The 19,629-nt window shown below is 39.5% G+C and overlaps 1 protein-coding gene across 1 annotated transcript in view; it reads right to left on the bottom strand.

The window, feature by feature from the left end:
• LOC124798657 (venom dipeptidyl peptidase 4-like) overlaps positions 1-19,629 on the bottom strand; it is a 280,747-nt gene that overhangs the window by 93,128 nt on the left and 167,990 nt on the right. Inside the window, exons 4-5 of the mRNA XM_047262159.1 lie at positions 19,473-19,550; positions 5,946-5,995 (exon numbers count right to left, since the gene is read on the bottom strand). Of these exons, the coding sequence (XP_047118115.1) occupies positions 5,946-5,995; positions 19,473-19,550 (128 nt within the window). The remainder of the gene's footprint in view (positions 1-5,945; positions 5,996-19,472; positions 19,551-19,629) is intronic.

The following is a 19,629-nucleotide window of genomic DNA, read 5'->3' on the forward strand; positions in this document are numbered from 1 at the left end:
ATAGCAAGTGAAATGAATTGATAAAACAGCAACAAAGATCATCTTTGCAACTTTTTACATAGGGTGTTCAATAAATAATGCAATACATATTTTCTCAGCCAGTTTTGGTTAAAAGAATTTTAATTTTGTTAGCAATGTCCTTAAATATTCCTACACCATCTCATATTATTTCTCGTAAATCTCTGTAGACAGCAGTACTAAAAAAAGTCTTCAGAGGGTATCTGTAACTGAGGTGTGTTCAAACAAAGAGCAATTATTGAATTTCTTTTGGCAGAAAACCAGACCATCACAAATATACACAGACACTGGGCAGAGGATTAAAACATGGTAAGTTGCTGGATGAAATGTCTGTCACCAGTAAAATGAGGAGAAGAGAACCTGACTGATCTCACATGTGCAGGCAGGCTGCACACAGCTGTGATGCCTGCGGTGTTGTTCAATGTGATAAATGAATAATTACACAACTCAGTGCTCCACTTGGCATGCCTGTTGGTAGTGTTGGTATGCAGTAGGCTCCTTGGAGCCTAACTAAAGAATACAAAGAAGAAAGAAGGAATATCTGTGCCAAATTGATTGCTTGTAATGAGGCTGATCATGATGATTTCTTGTCAAACATTGTCAGAGGCAATGAAACATGTACCCACCACTGTGAATCTGAAACAAAAGGGCAATCCAAGGTATGACACCACACAACATCTCCTTCAAAGAACAAATTCAAAACAGTACCCTCAGCTGGTAGTGGCGTGGCAACAGTCTTCTCTGAAGGGGCTACTGTGTTCAGTGTCCTGCTTCATGGTAGAATGATCAACTCCAAAGTTTATAGTGGGACTCTTAGGAAGCTGAAGAAATGATTACAGCTTGTTAGTTGCCACAATAATGAGAACATGCTGCTCCTTCTCTGTGATAATGATAGGTCACATAAAAGTCTGCACACTCAAGAGCAGATCACAAAACTGCAGTGGACTGTTCTTCCTCATCTGCCCTACAAGCCAGATCTCACCTTCTGACTTCCACCTCTTTGGTTCACTGAAGGATGGATTCCATGGGAGACACTGCAGCAATAATAAGAAAGTTATTAATGCAACAATACCGTGGCTCAGACACACACGAATAGAGTGGTCCCATGATGGTATACAGGCTCTCACATTAAGATTGTGTAATATGTTAGGACTGAGCAGAGATTACACTGAAATGTAGCATTGTATTGCCAAAGAATTGGGGAACAATATGGTGTTTCAAACCACGAATAAAACCATCCTGCTTTGAGAAAAAAAGATGTGTTGCATTTTATTTAGACAAATTAACGAATAAAATATTAATACATCCAGAACACACTTCAGCATGATACAGATAATGGCATCACACACATTCTCCATCAAAACAGAACTCAAGGCATATAATGCAATGTCATTTCCAGGGACATTATATTGAACAGTGACTCAAGTACCAGAAAGCTGGGCAATAAAAAACAGTTAATATTGGAACAAAATCTTTATGTACTGTCTTTGGCCCAGTGCAAGATGCACATGGCTGGAAAAGAAGGAAGAACCAGGAAATTTATGAACTGATCAGGAAAGACCTATGACAGCTAGGGATTGAACCAAGCTCATAAAAGTTGAAAAGTTTAAGTTAATTTGACTTTCAGTTACTACAAACCACAGCTCTCTCTCTCTCTCTCTCTCTCTCTCTCTCTCTCTCTCTCTGTGTGTGTGTGTGTGTGTGTGTGTGTGTGTGTGTCTATTAACCATTACTGACTGAAATTTATTGCAGAACTCTATCAGTCTTTTTTTTCTCTGATTATTACTACTGAACCCACATTTTCCAGTAGCTCTTTCTTCTGTTCTCTCCCCTACTACTGATTTCCTCCTCTACTCTTTTGTTCCACTCCCCCATAATTATTAGACTTCCATTTCCCTTTACACCCTGTATTACCCATTCATTGTCCTCATATACTTTCCCTCTCTGTCTTCTGCTTATGGTGCCAGCATGTTGTTGGTGTCAGTTTGAGGTCAGTCCTGATGAGAATTATCCTACCACAGACTGTTCATAGTAACTCGCTCTCTGTCTTCCCTTCCTATTCATGACAAAGCCTACTCCCATTCCACCATTTCCTGCTGCTGTTGGTATACATATTTATTCAGTAGTTGGTCAACTATTTTCTAAATTAGAGCCACAGATCCTCTACAGGCTACTGCCCACAGCTGAATGTTTGAAGGTCCTTGCTGAGGTATGACACTAACACCTTTTTGGCTAGTTAATGGAACATATAAAATCTTTCCACTTGTTTTACTTGCCTTCTGCAGTTGGGTAACCATTGTTGCCACAGTTTCCTCATGGTCACCGATACGCTTTTCAGCATGAAAAGCCTCTACATTTACATCTGCAAACCACTTTGATGTGCATGGAAGAGGATACTTCCCATTGTATTATGTATAAGGGTTTCTTCTACTTTGCATATGGAGTTAAGGAAGAATGACTGCTCCTATGGCCCTGTACATGAGGTAATTAGTCCGACCTTTTAATATATAGGAGGCTACAGTATAGTCTATGTTGTTGTTGTGGTCTTCAGTCCAGAGACTGGTTTGATGCAGCCCTCCATGCTACTCTATCCTGCACAAGCTCCTGCATTTCCAAGTAACTGCTGCAATCTACATCCTTCTGAATCTGCTTGGTGTATTGATCTCTTGGTCTTCCTCTATGGTTTTTACCCTTCACACTGCCCTCCACTACTAAATTGGTGATCCCTTGAAGCCTTAGAACATGTCATACCAACTGATCCCTTCTTCTGGTCAAGTTGTGTCACAAATTCCTCTTCTCCCTGATTATATTCAGTACCTCCTCATTAGTTACATGATCTACCCACCTTATCTTCAGCATTCTTCTGTAGCACCACATTTCCAAAACTTCTGTCCTCTTCTTGTATAAACTAGTTATCGTCCATGTTTCACTTCCATACATGGCTACACTCCATAAAAATACTTTCAGAAATGACTTTCTGATACTTAAATCTATACTCGATGTTAACAAATTTCTTTTCTTCAGAAACACTTTCCTTGCCATTACCAGTCTACATTTTATATCCTCTCTACTTCAACCATCATCAGTTATTTTGCTCCTCAAATAGCAAAACTCATCTACTACTTTCAGCGTCTCATTTCCTCATCTAATTCCCTCAGCATCACCTGATTTAATTCAACTATATTACATTATCCTTGTTTTGCTTTTGTTGATGTACATCTTATATTCTCCTTTCAAGACACTGTCCATTCCATTCAGCTGCTCTTCCCGGTCCTTTGCTGTCTCTGACAAAATTACAATGTCATCAGGAAACCTCAAAGTTTTTACTTCTTCTCATTGGATTTTAATTCCTACTCCAAAATTTCTTTTGTTTCCTTTACTGCTTACTCAATACACCGATTGAATAAGATCAGGGATAGGTTACAACCCTGTCTCACTCTATTCTCAACCACTGCTTCCCTTTCATGCTCCTCGACTCTTATAACTGCCATCTGGTTTCTGTACAAATTGTAAATAGCCTTTTGCTCCCTGTATTTTACACCTTCCACCTTCAGAATTTGAAAGAGAGTATTCCAGTTGACATTGTCAAAAGCTTTTACTAAGTCTACAAATTCTAGAAATGTAGGTTTCCTTTCTTTATCCTATCTTTTAAGATAAATCGTAGGGTCAGTATTGCCTTGCGTGTTCCAACATTTCTACAGAATCCAAATCGACCTTCCCCGAGGTCAGCTTCTACCAGTTTTACCTTTTGTTTGTAAAGAATTCGTGTTAGTATTTTGCAACCATGACTTATTAAACTGAGAGTTCAGTAATTTTCACACTGTCAACATCTGCTTTCTTTGGGATTGGAATTATTATATTCTTCTTGAGGTCTGAGGATATTTTGCCTGTCTCATACATCTTGTTCACCAGGTGGTAGAGTTTTGTCAGGACTGGCTCTCCCAAGTCTATCAGTAGTTCTAATGGAATGTTGTCTACTACCAGGGACTTATTTCAAATTAGGTCTTTCGGTGCTCTGTCAAATTCATCACACAGTATCATATCTCCCATTTCATCTTCATCTACATCCTCTCCCATTTCCATAATATCGCCCTCAAGTGCATTGCCCTTGTGTAGATCCTCTATATACTCCGTCCACCATTCTGCTTTCCTTTTTTTGCTTAGAACCATGTTACACTTCCTGTTGATATCATTTTTGAAACATTTATATTCCTTTTTGCCTACTTTATTCACTGCATTTTTATATTTTTTCCTTTCATCAGTTAAGTTCAACATCTCTTCTGTTACCCAAGGATTACTACTAGCCCTCATATTTTTACCTACTTGATCCTCTGCTGCCTTTATTATTCCATCTCTCGAAGCTACTAATTCTTCTTCTACTGTATTTCTTGTCAATCATTCCATAATGCCCTCTCTGAAACTCTCTACAACCTCTGATTCTTTCAGTTTATCCAGACCCCATCTCCATAAATTCCCACCTTTTCACAGTTTCTTCAGTTTTAATCTACAGTTCATAACCAATAGATTGTGGTCAGAGTCCACATCTGCCCCTGGAAACATCTTACAATTTAAAACCTGGTTCCTAAATCTTAGTCTTACCATTGTATAATATGTCTGAAACCTTTCAGTGTCTCCACACCTCTGCCACATATACAAACTCCTTTCATGATGCTTAAACCAAGTGTTAGCTATGATTAAGTTATACTCTGTGCAAAATTCTACCAGACAGCTTCTTCTTTCATTCCTTGCCTCCATTCCACATTCAGCTACAACGTTTCCTTCTCTTCTTTTTCCTACGATTGACTTCCAGTCCACCTGACTATTAAATTTTCATCTCCCTTCACTATCTGAATAATTTCTTTTATCTCATCATAAATTTCTTCAATCTCTTTGTTGTCTGCAGAGCTAGTTGCCATATAAACTTGTACTACTGTGGTAGGCATGGGCTTTGTGTCTATCTTGGCTACAATAATGTATTCACTAAGCTGTTCGTAGTAGCTTACCCACACTTCTATTTTTTATTCATTACTAAACCTACTTCTGGATTACCTCTGTTTGCTTTTGTATTTATAACCCTTTATTTGCCTGACCAGAAGTCTTGTTCCTCCTGCCACCAAACTTCACTAATTCCCACCTACATTCCTCACTTAACACTGGTTCTTGAAACTTTGTGAGTGGATAGGATAGCTGGTGCCTATGTTCAGGTGTTGACCAATCCAGGTTTCCCAGTATTTATAAGAAACACTCCCAGAGGACAAACAAACTAGTCACCATTCACACTGTCTTTTTTGTACATGTAAATATAATGCATCTCTGTTTGGTTGTTTATGAGTAAGTGTCTACCAACATACACAAAACACAAAGCTTTTCATTCGAATGCCAGTACACTGCACAGTTTTACTTGCTCAAGAAGTTTAGCTATAGATTACACTTCAATGCCAACCAAGATTTCAAAAGCATTTTTGTTTATGCCAGCACTCAACTATACATTGCTCAAACAGATGTTGAATTGTTGATTCACAAACTATTTGTCATACAGAAAGGAAGAAGATTTTTGAATTGTAGATAAGATATACAGTAGGGTCATTCGTGTGGAAACAGACCCAATATACTGAATTTAAAATAATAACTTCTAAAATAGAGGAAATTATTTACTGGATTTGGTCCTTTAAAATAAAGTTAATTTATGAACTACAAGATACCCGACATTAAAAAATTCACAAAACTATTGTTTGAAGTGTGTCACAAATTCAAAGCAAGTGATGACATTACTAAAATGTGTTGTACTGCTGTAGGTCAAAATAAAAAAAATGTATATTGTTCACTGGTTTTAAGAAACTATTTATATCTATCAATATCCACCCTTCTAAGATTAACATCAACGTACACAACTACTATGAGGAGAAAGATAGTTAAATTATACTTACTGGCGATCTATGTCAAAAATTTCATATTGTCCCACATATGACCTTGGAAGCTGTGGTGAAAAAGAGAGCAATAAACAATTAAAATCAAGCAATGTCAATGAGAGCACAAAGCATAAACTGTGAATAAAAATAGCAGCTTCATTTCAATATAAAAGGATGTGTGATCAGCCTTGCACCCTCAGCTAAGTTGTCTTTGTGGTTAAGTGTTTCTTTTACTGGAAAGTCTGCAAGGATAATTATGAACAAGAAAATGTCAGTGAATGAAATGAAAAAGTGTAATAGAGGTAAGGGTGCAAGATGACTACTCTGAGGTGATCTATTGACGGAAAACGAGGTACATACGGAAAAAGAGAGGTTAGTTCAATAGAAGCCTATGGAAATAAGGATGGAAGGAGTGAATAAAGCAGAGGAAACTGTAAGGGTTCACTCCAAAAGTTTTGAAGAAGTAATGCGCATTAATCCATTCATCATGGTGCATTTTATCCAGCCGGTACTTATATGTCTCCAATTACCCAGAGAATCAACCTCACTTCTGTACTTGTGAATAGGATAATATTACAAAGTAGCACCCCTCTGCCCCCCCCCCCTTAAAAAATTTCATAAAGGTTTGAAATTATGTGTAAAGTTTTTGCAATTCACTAAGTGGTCTCATTCTTAAATACTGGCCGAGTAAAGTTTGGGAATTTGTGCACTGTGAGCTATGCTTCTTTCTCACACCCACCCCCACCCCATTGGTAGGTAGGTGTTTCTTACCTCCACAGAGATTCTTTCTAGGTAATAAGTTATATGTGTACTATGTTTGGTTGAAATTAGTCCAGTGGTTGAGCAGGAGATGTGGCACATACCTACATACATATATTTTTATAGCTAGCTGAGAAACTGGGCATTGCCTGCTTATTTATTTATCCCGTGGCACATACCTACATACACATATTTTTATAGCTAGCTGAGAAACTGGGCATTGCCTGCTTATTTATTTATCCCCCTCTCTCTGTCCACCTCCTCCATCACTCAGTCTCTGTAAATCCCCTCCTGCCCCTCTCTTCATCTATATCCATCCTTCCTGTCCCCTTTCTCTGTCAATCTGCTCCTCCCCCTCTATCCACCTGCTGCTTCCCTCTGTGTCCATCATCTCATCCCCCTCTTGTTCCATCTCCTCCTCCCCCTCTCTTTGTCAATCTCCGCCACTCCCTCTCTCTGTCCATCTCCTCTTACCTGTCTCTCTATCCGTATTCCCTTCCACACTCTCCCTCTTCATCTCCTCCCCTTTTCTTTCTTTGTCCATCTCTTCCTCACCCCTCTCTCTGTCTGTCTTTTAATCATCCCTTTCTCTGCCATTTACCTTCTCCATCTCTGTCTGGTCATCTCATCTTCTCCCATCCCTCTGCCTGTGTCTTTATCTCCCTCTCTCTGTCCATATCCTCCTCCTTCTATTTATGCCTATCTCCTCCTTCCCCTCTGTTTCTCCATCTCCTCATACTCCCTTCTCTTTCCCTGTCATCACACTCATCTGAATAGAAGCCTGATTGTTTTCACCCATACAGTATTTCTTTCCAGATTGTAACTAATATGTGTACCATCAAATTTGACAGAAATCGTTTCGGTGGTACAGGATGAGCTTTCTACCAGCAGCTTTGCAAACATGTTCCACACATATGTAACATATTTCATGCTTATTTGTACACATATTTCACGTGTATGTTTAGTGAATTTCGCACTGTAATTTCATTTTCATGCAGCTTAATGTTCATGGCATTGTGTCTCTGGAGCTATGCACTGTACAATGATATACTTTTGCAGGTACATTCAGTGGTATATTTGCCTAATGTTCTGTGAAATGTGTTGTGAAAGGAGTTAGTAGAAAAGAAGTAATAAACTAGAATGTTATGAATGATGCCACAGTTTCTCAGGCATGTCAGTGTTTATGATTTCATATCTCCTGAACTGTGTGTCATAGAATGGTATACTTTTCTAAGTACACTCAGTGTGTGGTGAAGCAAGCTGGGATCTTTTTACTTCCTCTCTGCCTCCATAAATTCATTTTATTTTCATTTTTGCCTAATTACCATTAACATACATGAGTATAATCTGCATTTCCATAAAAGAGAAAGGCTCGTCCACAGTCTTAAGGAATATACCACCAGATCTAATTTTGTGCTTAGTTTTGTGTATGTTGTTAATTTCCTAATTTATTTTGACCATTCTCAGTTAATATCTTTTATTATAGGATGAAATCAGCAATTTTTTCGTGACTTAGATTCTGTTGTTGACTTATAAACAAATATAAATTGTGTACTAATCATAACATTTGAAAAAAGAACTACTAGGATTTTTTAAATATTTATTTGGCTCCATTCAAAAACATGTCCGCCCCTGATAGCTGAGTGGTCAGCACAACAGAATGTCAATCCTAAGGGCTCAGCTTCAATTCCCGGCTGGGTCGGAGACTATATGTGATGGGAGGCCCTAGTCACTCGACATTTACATTTTTTTTATTCACAAAACATGTTAGCAAAGCCAGCCCTTATTTAATTCCGAAATAGTTGCCAGATTTGTCAAAAGCATTGTTCGGATAACTATATCTGTTAATTTCATTATTTAAACAAATAATTCAGCCTAAGCTTTGTGGTATAAGAAACTGTCAGAAAGAAAGCATTTTTCACTGGATTCAGTTAATTGAATAAATTATGTTTTAATTGTAATTTCTGTAACTTAAATACCGAACATTGCATAGTTTCAGTGCCTGTTATTGTGAGGATTTTTGATCCCAAGATAGACAGTCCACAGCTCAGTTAGAGAAATGCGTGAACTGAACAGTGGAATTAGTGTAACATAAATAAACCATGCGTTAAAACAATGACACTGTCTGTTCAATTTATTTGAGAAATAGTGAACTGTGTGGTTAGGTATTTACTGCTCATAGATGTTCAACATTAAGCTATTGTAGCAGTATGCTGATGTTTGCCTGCAAACTATTAATGAGGCTTATCAAAAGTTACCCAATAGTGAACTGGCCATATAACTGTGTAATATTGTGGGGTTGTGAACAGTGAAAGTAAAGAACTGTCAAAAGTAACTGTGCAACTGTCAGCTACATCATTTACAGTAGTCAGTGTTGAACTTCCGTCCCCCATTTTTCAGCCAGTTTAACAATGCAGTACGACGACACTGAGGACTATCAATGAAGAAATAAAGCAGGTGAAAATCACAAGTGGCATATGTGGATACTGCCTGTGAAACATGTTGCAAATAGAGCTAGTAGTAAAGAATTAATAAACTATAACATCATGCATAATGCGGCAGTTTCTCACACATCTCAGTGTTTATGGCATCGCATCTTTTGAAGTGTGTGCCATAAAATGATGTATTTTGCTAGGTACTGGTACAGTAATAAATTTAAATGTCTTGCCTGATTCTGTAGCTTTTATGCATTCAGTGTTCATGACATCAAATCTCCTGAATTAAGTGTCGCATTATGATGTAATTTTTCTGGTACTTTCAGTGATATATGTCAATACTGTCTGCAAAAGTGTCATAAAAACAGTTAGTAGTAAGGAAGTAACAAGTTAAAATGTCATGCTTCATGTGACAGTTTTACTGCATGAATAGCGAAAATATAGTCAGGGATGAACTTCTTTCCCTTCATCATTTTGTGGGGTTTGTCAGTGAGAAAAAGTTTCATAAGGATTTGAATTATGTGTAATGTTTGTTGCAAGCCTCTAAGTCCTCTTATTCTCAAATAGTGGATAAGTAAAGTATGGATATTCTTGTCTCATGGGGGATGGTTCTTGCCCCCACAGTCATTCTTTTCTGACAGTATATGATATGTGAATCAAATTTGATTCAAATCAGTCCTGTGGTTCAGGAGGAGATGTGGAACATAAATACATATGTACATCCACTTTTGCAATTTTTATGGATATGTATGGACATGTTTCCTCTGAAATACTTAGGCAAGCTCCTTGACATGCTGTGAAGGTCTTGCAGATGTCTTAATAACCACTTTATCAACCTCTGCCTTACGGGGTCATACAGGTGTGGGATGGAGGGTCATCTTGTCAGCACACTGCTCTCCCAGCCATTTTGCAGACTTTCCAGACCATGGAGTTGCTTCTACACAGTTGAATAGTTGCTCAATGAGCATCTCATGACTGACTGCACTCCCTATCAGTCCTCTTATCAAGGAAAAATCCATGGCAGTATGGGGAATCAAATCTGGGTCCTCCACAAGGCAGCTACGTATGCTGACCACTTAGCTATGGGGGCGAACTCTGAAATGGTTAGGAGCTAGGCAAAGCTATTTGTGGTGATCCAAAATGTTTCTTTCATTTTTAAAAAGGTAAAGACACCAAATGGAACCAGATCTGGGCTCTATGCTGGATGAGAAAGTGGTCAATTCAGGACTCCGAAAGAGGTGCTCGTGTTTTGGTGACAAAATGAGCATGTTTATTGCCATTATGAAACAAGATTTCACAGAGGAGAATATGTGGCTGATTGTCTTGGGTTCTTTTAAAGGGCATACTCTACCATACCAGTTTATCAGTGTTACCCTACCTTCTTCTTGTGGTAATAAATGTGCTTAGAATGAAGCAAAGGCACATTTTCCTTTTTCTCAAATTTCTTGAGCTCTCTCACCTTATTGCACGTGAAGGTCATTTAAGAAAAGACATGTGGATAGCTTCCAGTTTTGCCTGTGAGTCAAACTGATACAGTCACATATAGTAAGCAGCTATAATGTCATTATCCATGACCTGATGGAATTAAACACCCAAGCTCCTGTTTACAGGATTATAACATTAAGCACATTTTTACTTTGTTTAATAGTGTAGTATCCACCCACCTAACATTAGAACTTTCACATACACTCCTTCACTTTAGTCATAATTGTGAAAAGTCAAAAATCTTTAAAAAGAATTTAGTCACAAGCCATAAAAAGGAACAGCATTATAATACCCTTGTCACTTTCATCACAAATGTGCTACAGTGCCCTTCCTTCTCGTAGCTTGCAAATATATTCTTTTTAAAGAATTTTGACTTTTTACAGTTCATGATTAACAAGATCTGAAGATGATCATTAAATTTGATCGACACTAGTGACCAAGTGTTACTAATTGCAACTGAGAATGTTGCACTAAACATTTAAAAAAATATGTACAGTTGTGGCATCTCTCCTGACAATTGTGTCATCCATTATTAAAACATAATATTAGTTAAAATATATTTGTTCCTTTTAATAATGTCATACCTTTTCACATATTATTTAGGAGGTTTTACATTTCTGTAGCATAATTCAAGTTTTTTACAATATTAAAATTTATTATAAACAATGACCTCTTTAAATTAAAGTAACTTTCAAATTATTGTACAATAAGTTGCTCTTAATCAGGTCCAATCAGCCATAAAATACTGATTAACTGCTATATCAGCAGTACAAGGAGAAGGTAGATTGCTGCTCACCATAAAGATGGCTCACTGAGTTGCAGATACGCACAAGGAAAAGACAGTTACACATTAGCTTTCGGCATCCAGGCTGCCGGAGATGCTGGTCATGTGTGCATGAGATGTGCTTGCTTGTGTGAATGAATGAGTGTGTGTTTCCTTTTCTGGAGGAGGCATTGGCTGAAAGCTAATATGTAACTGTCCTTTTGTTGTGCCTGTCTGCAGCTCATTGTGTCATCTTTATAGTGAGTAGCAATCTATCTTTTCCTTATGTTGTTGATATTCTAATGTGTAGATTCCATTGTTTCATTTTGACTGCCTGATATGTCATTCTCCAAGTAACAGCATGACTTGGATGCATTGTGAAGCAGCATGCAACCCCCCCCCCCCCCCCCCCCTCGCCCACCCCCAGCCATTTTCCTATTTCCTTTCCAGACAATGGAGCCAATATTTATCACTTAAGTGTCTCATCGATTGGTCGCATGAAGCTGAGTGCACCTTGTTCCAGCCTTCACACCAAGATAAATCTATGGTATTACCAAGAACTGAAGTGAGGTCCTTCACTTGACAGTGTGGCATGCAACAGGTCAGCTATGGAGCTGGACTCTAAATTACTGTGTATTAAGTAAGACCAATAACCCAACCCCCTTGATTATAAAAGATCAAACCTCCACACATAAAATAGCTTCGAAAATCTGATTGCAAATGAATTAATGATTATGACATCTTGTCTCTTAAACTAAGTGTCATACAATGACATAATTTTGTAGGTGCATTCAATGATATCTACCTCTGCACCTACTTTGTAAGTAGGTTTTCACAGGACAGTTTGCATCTATACTCTGCAGAGGGTACATCCCAATATAGCTGTAATCAGGACTTTTTCCCATTCCATTCAGATACAGAGCACAGGAAGAATGATTGCTTAAATGGCTCTGTGCTTGCTGTAATTAGTTTAATCTTGTCTTTGCATCCCCTAGCAGAACATCACATACGGGGTTATAATAAATTCCCAGATTCATAACATAAAGTTGGTTCTAGAAACTTTGTAAGTAGGTTTTCACAGGATGGTTTGAATCTATCTTCAAGTGAATGCCAATTCCGTTCCTTCAGCATCTTCATTACACTCTCCCATGGATAGAATGAGCCTATGACCATTTGTGCTGCCCTTCACATCCGTTCAACATTCACTGGCAATCCTATTTGGTACAGGTCCCATACACTTCAACCATCTTTTAGGATGGGTCACACAATTCTCCTTTGTAGGCTCATTGCACTTCCATAGTAATCTGCCAATGAACCACCATCTGCCATATGCTTTGCAGCATGCCTGATGCTGAAGTTTTACTGCATGAACAGAGAAAATGTAGTAGGTGACAAACTTTTTTTGTTTAATTATTTTATGAGGGGTGTTAGCAAGAAAAAGTCTTGGAAAGGTTTGAAATTATGTGTAAAATTTGTTAGAAGTTGCTGAGCACTCTTATTCTCATATACTGGATGAATCTAGATGGGTAATTTGTGTGTGCCACAAGATATGTACACAATTCCTAACTTATTTTGTTAAACCTTTAATGTAAGAGCACACCTCTGAATTTGTACATTACAGCAGCACTTTAAAATTTTAAATTCAGTCAACAATTATATGAAATAATAGAAAAACAAATTTTTGTTGCCCCTGGAAGTATTTAGATAGGCAACCTCTACTGGGATCAGCAGACCATTTTAGCCACTTAGCAATATAGATAAAACACATTTCTATAATCAGGCAACTTTCTACTTCAAATTAGTGCCAGACATAAAGAGCATTCAGAAATGGGTAAATGAAAAATATTATTATGACAGAGATCATAAGGCTGCAATCTTCCTGAATCAGAAAATGGAAGATAAAGTGAGGATCACTGATTTGTGAAAATACAAATAAAAAATATTGTTTGGCTCACTTTTGCTTCATTAAAATGGCTAAGTGAACAATACAAAGAAACTGTTTCGACTTAGCACAGACATTGGAAAAGGTTGAAGACTATGGTGTTGATTTTCCAGGTGGACTCATCGAAGGAGGAATCAACATTAGCAGACAACTACCAAATGGTACTCCTGGACAGATTCATCAAACACCTGCTGAAAAAGTTCAAGTAAATGACAAATCACAACCAGGGGACAACTATCAAATACAAACATGATATGGAAAACAGAGCAATCATACAAATACAGGATAGTTTTTAATTTACAAAATAAATAGAGAAATCTTGCTAAAATTATGTAAAACAATATGAAATAGGATATACAGCTGTGACTATATAGGCTTTCCCTATGTAACAATTGATAATTTTCTTCTCAGGTCTGCAGCCAAATAATGAAGTCATCTTAACAAAATATTTTTGCTGTCCACCTGGCAGCCATCTTCAGATGGTATGCTGTTGTACAAACTCACTGGAACGGAATTCAGACTGTGAGTGGCAGCTCCTTTATATGCCACGGAGGGCCAGCAGAACATGTGCAAGAAATCTATCTTCATAGCTGCCCTCTAGTACATGTGAAGTTATAGCGCCGCAGTGATGAAAGCCAGCAAAATCAATAAATCACTAGCAAAAACTATTCTGATGGCTGAATCAAGGACGGTTGTTTTCTAATGTCTGATAAAACCAGGTTCCAATTCTTACTTGCTGTGACTCTATTTATAAGATTGTTAGATAGTCAAATTTAAATGGATTCTTTTAATACACAGTCACAACAGTGAGACACACAGGCAATCACTTTTGTATTTTCATACATTTTACGTCTCTCAGTAAAACAGAGCTCCGCCACTGCAGATTTCTCAGGTTGAAACAAACGCGTTTGGCACAGGTGCTCAACACATAGGTCCTGAATGTTACAAATTGTTGGACCAATACAACATGTCCCACAATGGCAGGGGCTTTTGCACACACTGGGCTCCCTCAATACCAAGTCATCCTTTACTGAGCTAAGGAGTTCTCTAAACTTGGTTGACAGACAAAAAACACTTCTGATATATTTTTTTAAATTTTTGCTATTTTTGAAGATATGCTCCTAGCAAAAGGCAGGAAAGCCACCAATTTACATGTATCTTCTAATGGTTCCTGTGAATGTCCAAACTGGAAAGCATGATGGATCTGTTTGTATAGCTGTGCTGCTTGAACACAACTTTAAGACGATCTAGCTCTTGTGTCGAGCTTTCTGCGTTGAAATGGCATAAGCTCATCTTGCCAAAGTCCACAGCACCCTTGTGCATTGGAATGATGGATGACAGCTCAATGCATGCAAGTAATAGTATGTGTGCATGGGCTTCTGATAAACACCGTGTCCCAGGGTCCCATGATCCTTTCTGTAAACCAAGACATCTAGAAACAGAAGCTTGCCATTCCTTTCAATGTCCATCAAGAACGTGATGCTGGGATGAAGGCAATTAAAATGATATAGGAAATCAGAGAAGAATATTATCAGCATCTATAGCTAGACATTGAGTGGAAAGTCAAACGTTAGATATTATAAGCTATTATGCAGAGTCCTCCTTCAGAGGTAGAAAAATACACACATTCATATATGCACAGTTCATATGCAAACATGGTCACTGTCATCTCTGGGCAGTAAAGTTTGACTGCCCCACATTGAAACTAAGTAAAATTACACTTGTCTCAGTGTATACATGGTAGTAACTAAAAAGAAGAAGTGTGTTGTGTGTATTTATTCTTTGAATTGATCTGCACAAGAGTTTTCGAAACAGATGAAATGGCAGATAACTGAGAATTTCTTGTTTTAGGTTAATCCTGCTTGAATATTCTTTCTGAAGTGTATATTAAAATACAGGTCATTAGAAAGGAAGCACCAGCTTAGACAGTGAGTGGCAGAGGCAGATATTGTCCATGCCCTTTCTAAGATATCATTATGGCATTTTTGTGAAGATTGTTAAAGGAAATCATGAACATGAGTTCAAATAGAAGTTCAGCATCTTAACAATGCACTTCCTTACAAAGAACTGACTCATTTTCAAACTTTTCAGAGTGACCATTCGATAAGAGGAATAAACAAAAATAAACTGGGGCACAAAATATCAGTATAAATTTGATGGAGGGTGAAGACTAAAACTTTTGACAAAGCCAGGTGTTAATGACTGATAACAGAGATAAAACTGACAGTAGTATGGAAGAAATAAAGCTACACATATATTGTTAAATAACTTACACTACAAGTATTATAATCATACGTATTATGTAGCGGAGATGCTGAGTCACGATAGGCATAACGAAAAGATTCATACAATTATAGCTTTCAGCCATTAAGGCCTTTGTCAGCAGTAGACACACATACACACACGCGCACACACGCACTCACGCAAACCCAATTTGCACACACGTCTGCAGTCTCAGAGAACTGAAACCACACTGCGAGCAGCAGCACCAGTGCATAATGGGAGTGGCGACTGGGTAGAGGTAAGGAGGAGGCTGGGCCGGGGAGGGGGAGGGATAGGATGGTGGAAGTGGCGGACAGTGAAGTGTTGCAGTTTAGATGGAGGGCAGGAGAGAAGGTACGGAGGGGGGAAGGGGTAAGTAGCAGAAAGGAGAGAAATAAAAAGAAATTAAAAGACTGGGTGTGGCAGTGAAATGATGGCTGTGTAGTGCTGGAATGGGAACAGGGAGGGGGCTGGATGGGTGAGGACAATGATTAATGAAGATTGAGGCCAGGAGGGTTACGGGAATGTAGGATGTATTGCAGGGAAAGTTCCCACCTGCGCAATTCAGAAATGCTGGTGTTGGTGGGAAGGATCCATATGGCACAGGCTGTGAAGCAGTCATTGAGATGAGGGATATCATGTTTGGCAGCATGTTCATCAACAGGGTGGTCCACTTGTTTTTTGGCCACAGTTTGTCGCTGGCCATTCATGCAGACAGACAGCCTGTTGGTTGTCATGCCTACATAGAATGCAGCACAGTGGTTGCAGCTTAGCTTGTAAATCACATGACTGGTTTCACAGGTAGCTCTGCCTTTGATGGGATAGGTGATGTTAGTGACCAGACTGGAGTAGGTGGTGGTAGGAGGATGTATGGGACAGATCTTGCATCTAGGTCCATTACAGGGGTATGAGCCATGAGGTAAGGGATTGGGAGCAGGGGTTGTGTAAGGATGGACGAGTATATTGTGTAGGTTCGGTGGACAGCGGAATACTACAGTAGGAGGTGTGGGAAGGATAGTGGGCAGGAGATTTTTCATTTCAGGGCACGATGAGAGGTAATCGAAACCCTGCCAGAGAATGTAATTCAGTTTCTCCAGTCCCGGATGATACTGAGTTATGAGGGGAATGCTCCTCTGTGGCCCGACTATGGGACTTTGGGAGGTGGTGGGAGACTGGAAAGATAAGGCACGGGAGATTTGTTTTTGTACAAGGATGGGAGGATAATTACGGTCAGTGAAGGCTTCAGTGAGACCCTCGGTATATTTTGAGAGGGACTGCTCGTCACTGCAGATGCAATGACCACAGGTGGCTAGGTTGTACAGAAGGGACTTCTTGGTATGGAATGGGTGGCAGCTGTTGAAGTGGAGGTATTTCTGGTGGTTGGTAGCTTTGATATGGACAGAGGTGCTGATACCTCTGAGGTGGAGGTCAATATCTAGGAAGGTGGCTTGTTGGGTTGAGTAGGACAGGTGAAGCAAATGGGGGAGAAGATGTTGAGGTTCTGGAGGAATGTGAATAAGGTGTCCTCACCTTCAATCCAGATAGCAAAAATGTCATCAATGAATCTGAACCAGGTGAGGGGTTTAGGATTCTGAGTTTTTACGAAGGATTCCTCTAGATGGCCCATGAATAGGTTAGCATAGAATGGTACCATGCGGGTGCCCATAGCCGTACCGCGGATTTGTTTGTAGGTAATGCCTTCAAAGGAGAAGTAATTGTGGGTGAGGATATAGTTGGTCATGGAGACTAGGAAGGAGGTTGTTGGTTTGGAATCCATAGGGAGTCTGGAAAGGTAGCGTTCGATGGCAGTAAGGCCATGGGCACTATGAATATTAGTGTACAGAGAGGTGGCATCAACAGTGATGAGCAGGGCACCATGTGGTAAAGGGACAGGAAGTGTGGAGAGTCGGTCGAGGAAATGGTTGGTATCTTTTATATAGGAGGATAGGTTCTGGGTAATAGGTTGAGAAGGTGTCGGTTTACAAGAGCAGAGATTCTCTCAGTGGGGGCACAGTAACTGGCCACAATGGGGCATCCTGGGTGGTTGGGCTTATTGACTTTAGGAAGCATGTAGAAAGTGTGAGTGCGGGGAGAGGTAGGGGTAAGTAGAGAGATGGAGTCTGAGGAGAGGTTCTGGGATGGGCCTAAGGATTTGAGTAGTGACTGGAGATCCTGCTGGGTTACTGGCATGGTTTGTAGGTGGAAGTATCTGACAGCTGACGGAGCCCTTCTGCCACGTAATCCTTACGATTCAAAACAACAGTGGTGGAGCCTTTGTCTGCAGGTAGGATTATAATGTTGGGATCAGTTTTTAGATGGTGGATTGTGGTTCTTTCTATGGATGTAAGGTTAGTTTGCATGTTGAGGGATTTGGGGAATGATGGTAGGCAAGGTTAGAGGTTAAAAAATTCTGGAAAGTTAACAGGGGGTGGTTTGGAGGCAGCGGGAGTGGATCAAAGTTGGATGGAGGAGTGAACTGAGTTAGGCAAGGTTCAGTAATGGTCTTTGGTTGAGTCTGATTGGTCAGGTTGGTGATGAAAAAGTGTTTCCACTGTAGGGACCGGGAGAAGGAGAGAAGGTCTTTAACTAGTCTAGCATGGTTGAATTTGGGAGTGGGACAAAAGGTGAGGACTTTTTAAAGGACTGATATTTCTGTGGGACTAAGGCTTCTGGAGGAAAGGTTCATAAATGTGTTGCAGGTCTGTTTAGGTTCTGGGTTCTGTGTGGTGGTGGAAGGGAGTTTTGGAGGGTGGGGTAAGTGTAGTAGGTCTGCAAGACAGGGTCTGTCAGTTATGAGGCAGCGTGTGGGAGGTTGTTGTAGAAGTGATGGACAATGGTACTCCAGGGTGGGAGTAGGAAGTGAACAGGATCGAGAGCTTTTTGAGGTGGCATTGTGCATGTTGCTCCAGTTCCTGTGGGGCAAGAGTTTCAATGTGTGTTATGGGTTCCAGGAATTTGGGATTACATAGCAGGAGAATTTTGCGGATGAAGAGAAGGTACTGCAAGGAGGATTGGGCTTGGTTGATGTGGTTTTGCAGGACTCTGTTGGTGAGGGCTAAGGATTGGCGGTATCTGAACAGGTGGAGGTCATTGTGGAAGGAGGGTTGGCAACCCAAGATGGGTAATTTGATGGTAAGGCCATTAGGGGGGATTTCATGAGCCAAGCAACAATGCAGGAACAGTATGTGGGACTGGGATCTGGCTAGGGATAAAGAAACTTTTCTTTATTGATGCAGACTGAAGGAGCAAGAATCCATCGTGGTGCAAAAAATGCGAAAAATTACATAAGCAAGTAGAATTACGTCTGAAAAAATACGCAAAAATCCTCCCAAATACGTGTGAAAAGGACAAAATGGATGCACAAGGGGAAAAAAGCGAGATGAAATCTGGGGAAGACGATGATAGTGGAAGGTGAAAACACACTAAAATTGGCGAGAAGCCACAAGGGTCAAAGTAGAGAATAACTAATCATTAATAAATATATGTATATTACTATGGGTAGCAGGTTTGAGGGCAGATAAGCGTAAAGAAGGGGGGTGGCAGATGTGACTGGATGAGGTAGATTTAGTGGGCGCAAACAGGGATAGAATGGAGAAAGTGGGCGGGGTGGGGGGTTGGGGGGGAGGAGGGGTTCATAGTTAGAGATGGAAGAGTGTGTGGCACCAGAAAAGTGTGGGAGATAACACACAAAAATATGGGAACTGACACAAGGAGCGTGATCAGTTTGAAGGTTCAGTCATTAGAGTGCTTTACTGCTAAAGGTTTGAGTACTGCTCCGGTGTGGATTTTTAATCTGTGAGGAAGTTTCAAATGTGTTTAATAAACTGATCAACTGATAAATGAAAAAAAAGGTAGAAAAAATTCTGATATACCAAAACTTAACTTGATCAGGTACTTACACGTGACACATTGTACATTATGAGAATGTATTTCAGATCAGGTGAAAGTCTGTACTCAGGGTCTGTCAGTGTTGAAATCTAGAAGCAATCAAAACAGTAATGGTAAACGATAATGGGAATGAGAAGTAATTATTTATAACATTAGAATACAGATTGT

The sequence above is a fragment of the Schistocerca piceifrons genome, chromosome 5 (assembly GCF_021461385.2).
Source record: "Schistocerca piceifrons isolate TAMUIC-IGC-003096 chromosome 5, iqSchPice1.1, whole genome shotgun sequence".
Lineage (NCBI taxonomy): Eukaryota > Metazoa > Arthropoda > Insecta > Orthoptera > Acrididae > Schistocerca > Schistocerca piceifrons.